Here is a 16,598-nt window from a genome sequence, read left to right as displayed (position 1 = left end):
TTACCTTGCATGAAAGTCAATGACTTAATTCCTTTTCAGTTCAGGGCCTGCACAGACAACTTTGCTACTGCTAGCCTTTTGCCAGCTGACATTTCTCTAGGAAGCGTATCTTGTACAGAGATTAAAGAGAAAACAGGGAACAAGTGTATCTTAAAAGGAAATTCCACACATTTTTTTCCCCTAGACTATAAAACGGGATGAAGATAATTCCAGGATTAACACACAAAATCTTTGGGATGTCAGGGACCAGATGAAAACTGAAATGAAACTGACAACATAAAGATGGGAGACTTTTTCACAGTATCTTTATCAGAGATTTTTACCAGCAAATATCTAAAGCTACAGCTAACAGCTTAGAGATGAAGGAGAAAAAAATATCTGTTTATTTGCTTACTTTTTCTATGCACTTTGGAATGCAAGAAACCACTTCACGCATCCTAGAGAGCAACTGTGTGCCTACACAGAACCATAGAATCGTTAAAGTTGGAAAAGACCTTTGAGATCATCGAGTCCAACTGCTAACCCAGCACTGCCAAGTTCACCACTAAACCATGTCACTAAGCGCCACATCCGCGCATCTTTTAAATACCTCCAGAAATGGTGACTCCACCACTTCCCTGGGCAGCCTGTTCCAATGCTTGACAACCCTTTCAATGAAGAAATTTTTCCTCATACCCAGTCTAAACCTCTCCTGATGCAACCTGAGGCCATTTCCTCTTGTACTATCCCTTGTTACTAACTAGAAGGTAAAAAAAACAGATCCAGAGACATGGCCCAGTCTAAACAGTGCCCTGTCAGACAACAGCAATATTCTTGTTCCAGTAACCCCCACATAACTTATTTTCTGTCTTTTATATCCACACTTCTCTTTCTTTGCTTTCTCCTGCCACCAACATCTGGATACACCCTACTGCCCCGCTGTCTCATCTGCACAATTCAACATTTCCATCGATGTAAGTACAGTACTACAAAACACAACCATAATGGCAACACCATCTTCCAACTAAAAGGAAAGTATTTCTGTTAAGTTTCAATTGCTCCTACTCTTTGACTCATTTTCTCAGCCCCTTGTATCTTTTCCCATTGCCCCATGACAAGGACTTATTTTTAGAGCATCTATTTAGATGGGACATCTATTTAGACAGGATTCTCACTGCCACCACATGATTGCACGGAGAATACTGGGCAGCCACTGCACATTGGCAAAAACTCCACCTATGCTCCCTCAGCAAGAAGCTGAAGGAGAGCAAGAAAGGAAGGGTATGAAGGGTATCACTTGCTGTTAGGGCAAGCAGCATTTGCCATAACTGTGGATAACTGTAGGAAATTTATGAGAAATTGTGTAACCTTTTCATATTACACAAGTATTGGTCAGAAGTTAGTGCGAGAGAGATGGATAGACACATGCTTTTCAAGCCTCGTCAAGTGGCCATTATGAGAAAGGTTTTCCAGCAGCCTTCATCTATTCAGCTTTTTTTCAAGGAAGAATTGTAGGGGTTACATCCAGAGCACCAACACTTTAAGATCCTTAAGAATGCTACAAAAGCTGTACTGCATTTCTCTGTCAATCCAGGGTGGCAGAATTCAACTAAAACATGTTTCCCTGAGCAAAAAACTTATCGTTTGGACTTCACCGTCTACACAGACTGGACCACTCTGGAAGGGGCAAAACACCTCTGCATCTTCAGTTTGGGCAAGGTGCAAAGGCAAATGTTAGGATGGCCCAAATTCAACAGCAGACATGTAGTCTGGCTTTGATCTCCAGAGATATTCTGAATGAGAGGAGGCTCCCTCACTTCATTTTTCTCCATACCACAGCAGCAATACACCACTAACGCCCATAAGCTCAGATGCTGCAAATGGTACATGTAAACGACACCTGACAGGCAGATAAGACTTAAAAAGGGTCATTTGCAAAATTATTCTTTTAGGGACTTCAGTAAAGATGTATATTTTATGCATTCTAAACAAATAATAAATGTGAACATTATCAGAGGACTTTAAATCCCTTACCAGAGGCTAAATATTTTCTATCAATTTCAACGTTAATATAAACAAAGTCCTTATTACCATTATCTCTAATCTTTTTCTCCTTCTCTAGAGATTAAAAATAAATTTCAGCAATAACCAGATGGTGAGTAACCATTAGAAAATAGCTTTCAATAATAAAACCTATTTAGTTCTGACATGACCTCCATTGTGCATTATCAGCTTTGGCCATCATTGTCTCTAAATTGGAAAGACATCAATTTGATGGATGGACCACTCAGTAGATAAAGAACTGGCTGGATGGCCGCATGCAAAGAGTTGTGGTCAGTGGCTCAATGTCCAGCTGGAGACCAGTAATGAGTGGTGTCCCTCAGGGACCAGTATTGGGACCGGTCTTGTTCAACATCTTCGTCACTGACATGGACAGTGGGATTGAGTGCGCCCTCAACAAGTTTGCCGATGACACCAAGCTGTGTGGTTCGGTTGATACGCTGGAGGGAAGGAATGCCATCCAGAGGGACCCTGACATGCTTGTAAGGTGGGCTGATGCCAACCTTATGAACCATGCCAAGTGCAAGGTCCTACACCTGGGTCAGAGCAATCCCAGGCACAGCTACAGGTTGGGCAGAGAAGAGATTCAGAGCAGCCCTGCAGAGAAGGACTTGGGGGTGCTGGTCGATGAGAAAATGAACATGAGCTGGCAGTGTGCACTCACAGCCCAGAAAGCCAACCGTATCTTAGGCTGCATCAAAAGGAGCGTGACCAGCAGGTTGAAGGAGGTGATCCTGCCCCTCTATTCTGCTCTTGTGAGACCTCACCTGGAGTATTGTGTGCAGTTCTGGTGTCTCAACATAAAAAGGACATGGAACTGTTGGAACAAGTCCAGAGGAGGGCCACGAGGATGATCAGGGGACTGGAGCACCTCCCATATGAAGACAGGCTGAGAGAGTTGGGGCTGTTCAGCCTGGAGAAGAGAAGGCTGCGTGGAGACCTCATAGCAGCCTTCCAGTATCTGAAGGGGGCCTATAAAGATGCTTGGGAGGATCTCTTCATTAGGGACTGTAATGATAGGACAAAGGGTAATGGGTTCAAACTTAAAACAGGGGAAGTTTAGACTGGATATACGGAGGAAGTTCTTTACTGTAAGGGTGATGAGGCACTGGAATAGGTTGCCCAGGGAAGTTGTGAATGCTCCATCCCTGGCGGTGTTCAAGGCCAGCTTGGACAGAGCTTTCAGTAACATGGTTTACTGTGAGGTGTTCCTGCCCGTGGCAGGGGGGTTGGAGCTTGATGATCTTAAGGTACTTTCCAACCCTAACTGTTCTATGATTCTACAATCATAAGAACTTTGCAGCTCCATAACCACTACAGACAAACCTTAGCCATGAAGTCTGGTGAAAACCCTTACTCCTTAGGTCCCCTCCCTTACTCTTTGCAAGCGACTTTAAATGGGACTAATAGATATACAAGGAAATTAGTACTTGCATTAATAGCTCCAATTTATTCTGAAGCTTTCACTTTCTTTTAACACATTCTGATACATGCTGCAGATTTGCTTTTCCATATGACAGTATTTCAGGCTTGCTTGCAAAGGACAGCTGTCATAAAGAAGATTCCTTGCTGAAACGACAGTTTTCCCTTTGTGGCTTATTAGAGCCAATTTAAGCCAGAATAACAAGAAGTAAAGAAACAAAACAAATGCATAGCTGTCATTTAAAAACATAAAAGGCTTTAGGGGTATCATTTATGAAACATAAAGAGATTTCCTTCTTTAGCAGTGTTCCAACACATTACTCTTTCGTGCTTAGTCCAAGACATGAATATACTTGCCTAAAATGTCAGTGAGGTATTTATACAAAGGCAACTTTTCAGAAACCTATTATTGTGAATACAAAACAGGAAGTACAGTAATACCACCAGTATATGTTAAATAATGCTTAGTATAAGCTGTGCTCATCAATTAATAAGCAGTGTTAATCCCTTTAGGGGAAAGGGAGATGTGAACTGAAAATACTGACTCATGATAAAACCTTTGAGAATTTTTCCCACAAGGTTTTCTGTTTTCTTGTTTTGGTTTGGGTTTTTTTCCCCTCCCTTCCTAATAGCAGACAGAACACAACAGAGGACAGAATTTGCAATATAAATGAGAAAATGAGGGGTGAAATGAGAAAAAAAAGAGGGGTTTAAGATTGATGATGTGTTTGAAAGTGAAAAACAAAAACATGAAAATATAATAAAATAATAGCTCCATAAATGCTTAATGATATTTTGCACTCTGCAACTCCCTTCAGTTCTCATGCTTTTACTAGCTAAGCATTGTAACAACTATGTCATACAGAATGCACACTTTCAGGAAACTACTTTAGCAACTACTCAAATGCATCTGTACTGGTGTGCAAGTGCCACAACTATTTAGAAGAGGATGGAAATAAAAATGCCATATAATACTGAATAGTCTTCAGCCACTAGACAGATTTTAGACTGTAAGTGAGAAAACCTCATCTTAGTTTGCTCTTTTCAAAATATTCACAGCTGTAGTGAAAAAGAAAAAATAAAAACAAAAAAAAACAATCAAGAGCTTCCAAAGTACAAAGCCCTGAAACAAAAACCACATGCAAATTCCAGACAGGCAGAAATCAAAACTTCTCTTTCCTAGGGTCTGACAAACAGATATCTATTTACAAATGTGTAAGAACATCTCTTCTGACACAACTCTCTCACAGTCACACAGTCTCTCTCTCTCCACTTTCTCCTACAGGCAGGATATTTTGAAATCTTCATGCAAGCTAACAGACTGAACTTTGGTTTGACTGCCATCTGCTGACCCCATGTTTTGGCAACCTGAAGAGCCATTTAAAAACATGTGCACAAAGCTTTCAAAATGACCAGTTTCTTATTCCACTTCCTGAGACCAAATTAGAGATAACAGGTATTTATGTTTAAATAAATCAAATTACACCAGATGTCTTGATAATTAGCATCCTTCAGCTAACTTTCAGATAAACACAGAAAATGTAAGATGACTAATAAGATGACTATTGAAACAAACGTATTTAACACACAGGACCATTGTGATATGAAGAAACAGAGAATTAGGTACAACAGCTACTCCTTAAAGAGAAACATAGCTGAAGCAACTACTAAAAAAATAAGGAAAATATAAAATAGTGATAGACTACCTTTATTTTCTTCTGCAAGGCAGAACATCACAACAATCCCATTTGCCACACAAATTTTTGATATTATGTAAAGTCTTCGTTTCATTGTATCCCAATGAAACACACACATACATACATGAAAGAAACCAAACTCACTTTCAAGACCCTCATAGTTTGCTGGTTTCTTTCCTTCAAGATAGCAAATACTTTGCAAAGGGCTGATTTGATTGCTGATGCTGAAATGATGGAATCAAGGCATGAATACAGTTATACCTACCAGCCACTTTGCAAAAGACCACACTGTGCATGAGGACAAGACTTGTAGGGATTTTTTCCTAACCAAGAACGCTTTTATGAGTACAACGCACGATTTAGATGCATATCTCATCTCAAATTGAAGCAATAAGAAATTTATTCTCCTCTTGCATGTAAGAATAGCTTCAGCTTATCCAAGTGTCTGCAGTTAAGTGACTGAGCAAACTGTGCGTGTACAAAAAGTCATAATCTCAGGGCACCACAACCATCTGGCTGTGAAAATACCTTGCTTATTTTCACTCTCTCCCTAATTTTTAATGAGGTGGGAGAGCTCTTATATCCCACCTGCCTTTTTAATTTTTCATTTAGCAAAGCTGTAGTTCTTTCATTCCTTTGTTATATGAGAAAAATGGGTGGCAGGAGAGGAATCAAATGATTATACCTAAATAAGCTATTACTTAAACATATTATATAAATATATTTTAATAAGAAGACTGTTAAAACTCAAAGGGTTCAGACTTGCCAAAACAATGACTGTTTCAGCCCAGTTTGTATTCCATGGTGTATTTCTGGCTAATCAGACACTTACTTTAGTCACTTTTTTCCTAGTACCTAAAGTTCCAGTTCTCAAAACATTCAAACAAATGCTTATCTTTAAAGCAAAGCTTATGCATAAATGATTCAAGTGTTGGAATCAAAGGAGAGAGAAAACAGTTCACAGAATACAGTAGCTTATGGTGAAAAGAAAACAGTTATAAAGGTAACTAAACCCATGGAAATCCTACCACCAAAAAATAACCCCACAAAAACACACAAAAAAACCCAACCAACCAAAAAAGGAAAACATAACCAAACCCAAACCTACACAACCAGACACAAAAAAAAAACAGGCTGATATCTGAATAATGAGTTTGGGTTTTTCTAAAAGCCCAGAACTTCAGGTGGCACACCAGGTACACAAATCCTGGAGGTTCTGAAGCAAACCACAACTTCTATTCTCTAAGAAGAGTACTAATTAAAATAATTTATTTTAAAATATATTTGGTGTCACAGACGGTTAAAGGCTCCAATTCATATTTTTTCTTTCCAAGAACTTACATTATTTGTGTTCTGTCACAGCCCTGCTGGCAGATCACATCAAAATATGCCTTTGTTGTGAAAATGTGTCTGTTTAAACAGTTTCTTTATTTGTGATGTGGCATTTTCTGTGAAACATACACTATTTTCACATGAAAAACCAAAACAGAACCAATTCCTATTCTTTACAAAACTAAATGATCTTGTAGAAATCCTGCAAACAATCTAGGACCTTCAGTGGTGGCTTTTTCCTTTTCTTGCTCTGACCACAAGAACTGAAAGTAACTGAGAAAGAGGAAACACAGAACTTTCCCTTCAGTCAGAACTTTGAAATCTCTTCAGATGTAGTGGGGTTTCACAGTCATAGAAGAGGGAAGAATTTTGTCCTCTGTGAATGTTAAATCAACAATTTTCTTGAGAAGCAGTGACAGAACAGCATCTCACTTACAGTGCCTACAGCAACTACAGATGGTTTACTTTGTTCCCATCACTACTACAAACATTTTTGTTCTTCATGCACAAAGGATATATACGTCTTCAAGAAGAAGGTGCCAAACTTCTAAAGGCACAACGCTAGCAATAAACTGCAGTGAAGAGCATAACCTATTTCCAATTCTTTGCGCTCTTCCATTCATTGACAACACTTTTTCTGGAGAGGAGGCAGTTGAAGCAATAGCATAAAACACTTCCGGTTCATGTGGCATGTCTACATTCTGATAGCAAAATGCACACGAGCAAGACAATAAAAACCCATTAGTTATTTTCCAAACAATGTAAGTGCATTATTTACCACATGCCAGTACTGCTGATCTAGCTAAGACATACCTTTCATTTAAGAAATGAACTGCTTATCTCGATTTCAGTTGCACAGAACCAAAACAATATCCTCTGCAGCCAATGTTTCTGAGTGAAGAATAAAGTTTGCACTCTAGTTCCCCTGGGAAATGCACTGTTTCTAAATACAGGCAGGGAAGTTCTGAGGAGCACAGATGAAGCCAGCTATAGATTTTCTCACACACACTCAAATGGCATCATTAGTGCATGAAGACAACAGAGAAGTTCAGATATCAGATCAAAATGGTACTTAAGCACTAAAACAGGCATTTAAAGACTAACGCACTTCATCATTAAATGCACAGAAGATTGGTGTTCCAATTTCATTTAAAAAAAATTAGAATTTTGTAAGCTAGCACTTACATACCTTAATAAAACTAATGTAAATGGCCATTTTATAGGTGCAGTAACATGTTCCAAGATGTGTGGTTGCCAATTACACACACCTCATATGTTGACTGATGAACACACACACCCTGGTGTGTGTTCTTGCTTACATATCTCACGTGCCTCCTTGTGAAGTAATGGAATAAGACTTGCCTTGCAAACTGGCTAACACTGCCTCTTCTCGCTCAGTGACTTCTGCAAAAAATATTCACTGCTAAGAAAAACAACTTCTAAAACACAGCTAAGCTATCTGCAATCTCAAGTACACACTCTCCATTGCAAGACCCAACCCTGTGATAACCTCTGTTTTCTGTATATCACTGTCAGGCATGTGTTTTCCCCAGACTGGTTGGTATTCAGCATTTTTCTGCGTGTGTTGCTGTTGTGAAGACTTAGTCCTCCTCACAGATTGCTTTTTGCATACCAGCTAGTTTCTCTCAATGACTACCTGCTTTACTATTTTCTCATTATGAAAAGACGGGCATGCTCATGTTCTCCACACAACAAGGTACACTGTGGTGCACAGACAGCTTTCTTTTAGAATATTTTTTCTCTTTAAAAGACTTGGGTTTTATAATTTTGTTTTGCTTATTTTGAATAAATGCTGGCTAGTGTGCAAGAGCTCTAACAGAAAGGCATGCTTTGTTCAAAACAATGTATTTCTTAGCCTGCTGGAAACTAATCTGTGCTTTTTATTGTGTTTTGGTTTGGTGTTTTTTTCCCCCCTTCACAGTACTTAATTCCAAATGTATCAACATCAGGACCTGTAGCTCACCTATCATGCTCATTTCTGACAAGACATAGCAAAACCAATGCCAGACTTCCACAGAACCTGTGTACAAAGGAATTCAAACTGTCTTAATCTCATTATACTGTGTGATGCTTTATCTCTCATTCCTCTGTTTTCAGTGAGAGTCCAACTGTGCTTGTCAGGATCTGTCTATAGATAACAGCATGTATTGGCAGGGTAAGGACTTTTCCTGTGCTACCTCTCTATCGTGACACATTACAGACCCCTTCATCTCATCTACTTTGCATCTCCTTTATGAGGTTTAATACCACAGGAATTACATAATACAGGAGCCATCATTCCTGATTATAGTTATTCAAATTAACAAGAATGAAGACTAAGGGTAAAGAACTGTCCAAGACTCTCAGGAGACTTAGCAATTGGATAATATTCAATATAAGTAAATGCAAAGCAATGAACATGGAAAATTGGGAAATTCAATCTTTCCTTCATATATAAACGGATGGGCTGCAAGATGAATCATTACCACTTCTAGTTTTAATAGACAGTGATGAACACTTTACCTCAGCTATTCACAGTGATCAAATATAAGCAAACCAAGTGTTAAAAATTCAGAACCACTAATAAAAGAGTAAAGACCAAACCAGAAAGAAACATTATGCACCATACAAACCCATGTTGCAGCCACATTTTGGATAATGTAAGCAGTCCTGGTCCCTTTCTCTCAGAAAGGATATAACAGATCTGGAAAAGGTTCAGAGAAGGACAGAAAGGATGATCAAAGGCACAAGACATTTTCTGCTTAAGGCACAGTGGCTCTCCTTTCATTCTGCACCTTGTTCACTGACTCCAGTCATTCAGAAGGTTTTTTCTCTCTACTGTTAGTCTTTTTTTTTGTTTTTTTTTTTTTTAAGAAAAGATTATATAACTCATAGAAAGGTAGAAGGGTGTGAAGCAGAGAAAGATTCAGGTTTGCGTATCAGTTGTTTTAAGAACCAGCTGCTTTGCCAGAAACAGAGAACAGAGATGTGTGGAATGGGGGCACAAAGGATGATTTGGCATTAAAAGCCGTACATGTGGTATATGCTTCTCTGCAGCACAAAGCTTAATTTGCCACAGAGGGCCACACATTTAAAACAAAGAAGTAACTACACCCTGATTAATTAAATTCTTCAACAAAGTAAGAACATAACCCCCAAAGGCAGCAGTCACCAGTTTTCCAGAACTGTTGAGTCCTACCAGCCATTCCCTGGCACCACCCAATCAAAATACTCATTTGACTTTCAGACCCTTCTCTCTCAATCAATTTCAAATACCTCATAATACACACGTTTTTCTAGGTTATTCCAAAAATCTAGCAAACTGTTGAGATCCTGAGCCAACTCTTACAACTGTACATACATCAAATCATACAAAGCTTCAAACAAGCTTTTGTTATTAAATTACATTGGCACATGCAACCCTGAGGTACTCCAGTGACCTAAATAGTCATCCACCAAGTTTCCACTGTTCACAAGAGATGTTTATATAGCCCAGGCATTGCACTCCTTCCACCTACCTTATGAAAATGACGTATTATGAATCAGTGATCCCGGGTGGTTCCTTTTTCTCTTATTATAATAGTACTACCTTCATTTCGCTTGAATGTTAAGAACTTTTTTAAATAATTAAAATCTTAAGAAGGAACCTGTTTTTCCTGAACGAAGCTATTATCTTTTGTTGTTATATGTACTGCACATAAATGGTATTTTCACTTATCCTTACACAGCAAGTACATCACATGTGCAAGACATCCAGCTTTCGTCATTGATGATGTAAAGCCTGATCTCCTTCAACGCAAAAGAAAAATCAATCAGAAATTCTGCCTATGATGTCCTATTTTTCCTTCTCCCCACACAGGTTTCATAAACAAAAAAAAAATAGTCCTAATCAACTGAAAGGACTAATGATAGCATCTAATATTCAGAAAGAACCTTAAGCAAAAGATTATTAATATCCTTACTGAGAAACAAGTGTGTATCAACTAATCCCCAAATTCAACATCTCTTCAGAGTTCTTTACTAATATATAAAGCTTGATCATACTCCAACTTGCTCATTATAAAGCTCAGAGGTTTTCTAAACCTAAACCTGAAACCATCACCGCCTTAAAGCATTCCATTAAACAATGAAATTGTACGCTGGCCACTTCAACCTCCCAGGCTGCACTCCAGTATGGCTGATACTAAATCAGTTATATATACAATGCTGGGCTTTCTATTTCACCATGGCTTCCATTTTTACTGAAATGGCTTCCACCTTACTAGGGGAGAGAGAAGTATCAACACCTACTATAAAAGTCAGTCAACATTCTACATTCTAAGATCATGCATTTAGTACCTCATGCTATTCTGAGCTTTGAACTTCTTGTCCTTTCCAAGCTGGCTGGCTGCCTTCAACTGATTTTTTTATAAAATTCCAGTCAAAACATTTCAACTCTTGCATGAGAAAGAGACAGGGGAAAACGTTACTTTATTTACAATTTTTAAAAATTAATAAAAATAAAATTATTTCACCCTAACCTTTGAAGGGAGGTGCTGAGACCTGACCACATTAGAAAGACTCGAAACATCTCAATTTGAAATAGCTTTGTGAGGTTTGTTGACATTCTGCAGATACATTTTCCAACTTTTGACCACTCAAAGACAGATCCTTACCAAGGCTTCAGGATTCTTCAGGTCATGATGGATCCAGGATCTCAAAATGAGAGCAGGAAAATTACTTCTCCCCTTACTGGAGCTACATGAATCAAGTCAAGCAGGAGGAGCAGACGAAGAACACCAGAACTGACTCCACGAGAAAAAAAGTTTGATATGAGAAGTGAACAAACTGAAAGCCAAGGTGGACACTGGGGCAAAACTGATACTCATTAAGAAAGAAATCTACATGTGGAAACCTGGGAGGAAAAAGAGGACTGGGGGATTCTGGCTGGGCAGGAATACATTCAATGAGAAGCACAAGCAGAGGGAAATAAAGATATCAACTAAGCAAAATGACTAGAATCAAGAATCATACTGAGATTAGATTAACAGTTTGCTGAAGATCATGAAGTCAGTAGACGCAGGAAATACAGACCAAGAGAATACTGCATAAAGAGAGAGCAGGCAAACTGAATATGGAGAAATACCAAAGAAAGAATATAAGGAAGGAGTTATGTTTATGGAATGTTGGAAGAAACATTACCACTGAAAAAGTAATTTATCTACCCATTACCATTCTTTCACATTACACCCCACAGAGAACAGCAAAAGAATTTATCAATATATTATCAATAACTTTGTCAATTTATCACCTATTTCAAGCAAGCATGTTTTCTGTGGCAGACCTAGAGAGTGCAGTACTGCTGATAACCACAAAGATCTCAATATGACACCGAACAATGGAATCTGAACGCTCCCCCCAGAAATTGCTCATCTGATTTTAAACAGTGTAAATCAAAGCCCTCCAAAGTAAATTTGGCATTAAAGTAACCAGAGGCAATCATAATGACTTGTAAAAATAATTTTCTAAATTAATGCAATTCAATTAATCATGCACAATGAATACCACTTTAATTAATGTACATAAAGATTGCACTCTGATGCATATGCACAAAGAAGAATTAATTAAGATTATACACACAATCGTACCTATGACAGTTCTTAACTCATGTGTGCTCAAACAACATTCTCTATAATGCTCTTTCAATATAGTATACACAATAAACTCCATACATACTGTGCATTTTGCATCCACAAAGAGGAAAGCTGGGCAGAAGACCAACTGCAAAGCAAGCCCTGAGTGTGTCCGTGGCTACAGCCCAAGTACCATAATTTCGGCTGTTCCTCTAGCTTCTGTATCTCACAGTACTATACTAACATCTTTTTCAGCATCACTTCCATAAATATTTAAAACTTTTTGGAACATCTCTTCCTTAGCTGTTATCAGTAGCCTAATGAGGCTTATTAAATATAATAAGATGCATGCCATCCAACACACTTGACTGTGAAAAATGCCTTGCTGAGCTTTGCTTATCTGCTGTGAAACCCAGTATCCCCAATTGCAAACTACCAAGGCCCTGACAGCTCCTGAGGATGCTTCTACAGGAACATAGCCAAGCCACATGTCTCTGGAGGGTTACTCAGCTGTACTCCTCCCCTGCACAATCCAAACAGTGACACAAAGTGGGAAGAGTGAACTGGAAGGATTTAGAAGGAATGGTTTATCATCATGTAGACTGTTCTCTAGTAGGATGTGAAAACCTGTACCTTTATAAGCATGCACAAAAGTTTTAGCAGTTAAAATCTGTATGGGTACATGAAACTCAGCCATAAAATCAGTGTTACTTCTCTAGATTAAGTTGTTTGCTTTGTCGTGAAAAACAGAGTTGACCCAACCCAACACGTATGAATTAATACCCAGTCCTCACATACTGCTCAAATGCACCCCATTTTTAGAAGCTTGGTTCATTTTAATCCCGTATGACCATTCCTGGAGGTATTTAAAAGGTGTGTAGATGTGGCGCTTAGTGACATGGTTTAGTGGTGAACTTGGCAGTGCTGGCTTAGCAGTTGGACTCGATGATCTCAAAGGTCTTTTCCAGCTTTAATGATTCTATGGTTCTACTCTATGTTCCCAGGTTAGCTCACAAATACAGTGTCATTTCCATGTTACTGTTGAAAAAGTAAAACAAAGACCCCACCTGGTGTCAAAGTTACAGACTCATTGAACTGAGGGGTGGTATTTACATAGCAAACATCAATACCTTTTGAATTTTCCACTTTGCTAATAACCTGGAGGCTTTCTGACACCCTGCGTTCCTCATCCAGACTTGGTGAGTCTAGGAGGTATGAGTAAGAACAAACTTTGGCCCTCTGCCTTTACCATCCCGTATCTGTACTTTTCCTAATGAAACAAATAAGCTTTGATACCTTCAAAAGTTTTCTGGTATGTGTCGCAGAAAAGTTTATGGTATTAGTGATGCTAAAATATATGACTGAGTCAATGTAAGGAACGCTTTCCCTTATACAGGATAGGAGCAGGCATATTTACTTTTCTGTTCTATTTGAAGTAAAGCTATTATATTTTTACATACATTGTTTGGATGTATGTTTTCACAGACAAAATGAAGCCAACTTATCCTGGCTCTATAGTCTATCTGTCAAAGAAGAAAATATGCAGCCCAGCAAGTTTTCCCTCCAACCCTTCTTTTCAGGCAAGTAATAAATCTTGAGTGAAAAAGTCACTGTGCTCTTCAGCTGTCACCACTAAGATTTTGGTTTTTAAAACCATAGCAGCCTTAAGGCTGATTTACTACTCAGCTCTCCACACTCTGACAATCAAATAGTTGGAAACAAAAATCACTTTTGCACACCTGGAAATATTTGCTGTACTCATGAGAAAACAAAGTTTTCATCAGTGAGGAAGGAGGCAGGGGAAGGGAGAGACAGGAATTCAGGTGAATCTTAAAAACAAGTTCTGGACTTAAAGAGAAACTTCATACATATGTACCTGAACACAGAAACTACCTCTGCATTCAAACAGAGTGCTCAGGCTCTTTAGGGACTACGGGTTCACTGTACAATCCAGCATCAAATCATCAGCTTGGAAGTCTCGGCCAGTAATCAGCTATGCTCATCATCTGTGTCTATGCAGTCATTTCAGTTTGGAAGGTGAAAAGAATGAATTAAGTGATTCAAAAGTTGTCACACTTTTGCTCTCTCTCTGGTTTTTGGTTTGTTTTTTTAATAAAATTGATAAGCTCTTAATCACCCAAAAGTGTATACATTTGATATTAACAAAGGCAAAATTAGTCCTTTGAGAAACAGCTACGTTCCAGAGCACCTCTTTGTCCTAGTCAGAGTTGCAAATTCAACAAGATTAAGGGTAGAAACCCAAACACATACCAGAGAAAAACAACTGATGGAAAATACGATGGTGCCAAGATTGTGAAACTATGTTAGAATATCAGATCCTCTTTCCAATGGCATGTAGTTTGATATCATTTTTCCCTAAAGCTTTATTTCCTGAAAATTTATTATATGCTTGAGGACAATCTTGTCTTCAAAAGAAATTCCACATCTCCTGTTATTTCAAAGACCCACACTTGCACCTGGGCAAAATGTTGTAACTACTGTAGGTGCTGGCTGACTGAGGAGACCCACAAAATCTCACTTTCTGTTCTTAATCCCAGGGCTTTACAAGAACATGAGGAGTGCCCTTTGACTAGCAGAGAGTGATTTCAGCATTTAAAGTAAAAAACTAATAATTCAGCAGCATAAAGAGACATGGCGATTGTGTTTATGTACTTTGATTCCTCTTCTGAAACACTTTCCCACCTGTTCTATTGTCATGACACCTACAAAGCCCACCTGCAAATGAAAACTGATCTCAGTAATACAGTACCAGGCAGGGAAAGCAGTTTACCAACTTACTTGTTAGTTATCTCTACCAGTCCCAAGGACAGACTCCATCTCCAGTAACCTAGCAGTGCAAAATTAAGAATGTAAAAAGATTTCACTCTAACTAGTGTTTACTTAGTACTAATTTATTCAACTGTCATAAAATACTTTATGAAGCAGTACCAGCATCACCTCCTTCTAAAGCACCCAATCTTGTGCCTTGTCTTCCAAATCTGGATGAAAACTGCACAGAAGCAACGCTGAGAAATGACAGCCAGAGAGATACCACCCTTCCCTGTCCAGGACTTCCCTCACAATGTATCACTGCGAGGCCGAGGGACACTCGACTGCTCGCCCTTGAGCCAAATCCAATGCAGAGCAGACTGAAAAGCAAGATATTTACATTTCCTCCTCCAGAATCCTAAAGCACTCAGCATAAGCCTTCTTTCAGGCGCAAGTCAGTTGGGGGGGGGTCCCACCTGAGTACTAGGGACAAGAGGGGGAAAAAATCATACCATGACAAAAACCCCGATGCTCTCCTTCAAAAATCCATGACCAACCCTATCTGCATTAATGTACCTAAAGGAGCAGGGAGCAGTGGGATGGTTTGAGAAGACACAGAGCTAGGCTGCTAACTGCAAGGAAAATATCTTCCTGGTGAAGATGGTCAAACAGCACAGCAGATGCTAAGAGGCTGTGAGATCTCTATCCTTGGAGAATCTCAAAACCCTGCTGCACCAGCCTTGAGCAACCTCACCTAGCACTGAAGCTGGCCCTGCTCAAGCAGGAGCCTGGACCAGAAGATCCCCAGGAGCCCCTTCTAACCTATTGTGTTTTATGATCTTTGATCAAAACGGTGAGGGGTGGAAACTTAGCACATGACTGACGGGATATGTGATTTGTACCTCTACAGTCCTACACCATATTTGGGATAAACTGAAATCTCACCAAGTCAAAGCTGTAACACAGAAAGAACCTTTAGCAAAATGTACCTGACCAAAACGAAAATCACAAATAAACAGCTATGTAAATAAGAAAATTTATCACATGGTAGTGAGCTAATTTTGTGCCACTGCATCTGACTGCTAAATATGCTTGTAGCATCACCTGCTTTATAACAGCACATACACACTTCCAGACAATAATGAATAAATATGCAAGATTCCTTCCTATTCCTTTTAACTTTTAAAACTGCAAACCTAAATACGTGAATTTCTTCCATAAGCCTTCAGAAAGACAGAACTTTGATGTTTTTAAAAAGGAAATATTATTTACTTTTGCTACAGGCAAGAAATTAAAAGTTTCTTTACCGATTCTGCCAAATGGCTATATCATGGGGTTTTTATTTTCATCAAAACAAGCCATTTTAATTTAAGGTTGTCCCATAACTACACTGTAATTTTGGGGGTCAGATCAACTTGATGAATCTCTCTTATTTCTCTGCCCAAAAGACTCCTCCAAATCCAAATGAACCAGAGGGGAAGGAAGTTTTATTTCACACTTGGCAATTACTACAAAGAATATAGGTTGCAGTTTTGCTTTATTTTGTTTGCGTAAGCAGAACAGACAACCCAGTAGTATCCATGTGGTTTTTAAATTAAATAAGCTGAATTCAAACACAGTGGTTAATACACTAAAACCAATGGAGCTTAATTAAGGAACAGCAAAACTTGCAGGTGAAAGAAGAGAAGGGGAAAGAGGAACAAAGTGAGGAAGAAGGTTTTAAAAA

General features: G+C 38.8%; 1 protein-coding gene across 15 annotated transcripts in view; it reads right to left on the bottom strand.

Moving 5' to 3' along the window:
• Positions 1 to 16,598, bottom strand: part of AFG2A (AFG2 AAA ATPase homolog A) — a 227,132-nt gene that overhangs the window by 145,813 nt on the left and 64,721 nt on the right. For 2 of the 15 annotated variants that reach the window (XM_057405174.1, XM_057405176.1), the window contains one exon: positions 14,903 to 14,951. The exons of 11 other annotated variants lie outside the window; for them this stretch is intronic. In XM_057405174.1, the coding sequence (XP_057261157.1) occupies positions 14,916 to 14,951 (36 nt within the window). In that variant the 3' untranslated portion in view covers positions 14,903 to 14,915. Of the gene's footprint in view, positions 1 to 3,468; positions 3,610 to 14,902; positions 14,952 to 16,598 lie in introns of those variants that run through there. 2 more of the 15 variants (XM_057405171.1, XM_057405173.1) reach the window with 2 other exon arrangements.

This window comes from Pezoporus wallicus, unplaced genomic scaffold (assembly GCF_028554395.1).
Source record: "Pezoporus wallicus isolate ANWC-B61680 ecotype Strahan unplaced genomic scaffold, APGP_CSIRO_Pwel_v1 contig_6789, whole genome shotgun sequence".
NCBI lineage: Eukaryota > Metazoa > Chordata > Aves > Psittaciformes > Psittacidae > Pezoporus > Pezoporus wallicus.
This window is presented reverse-complemented; position numbering and strand designations above follow the sequence as displayed.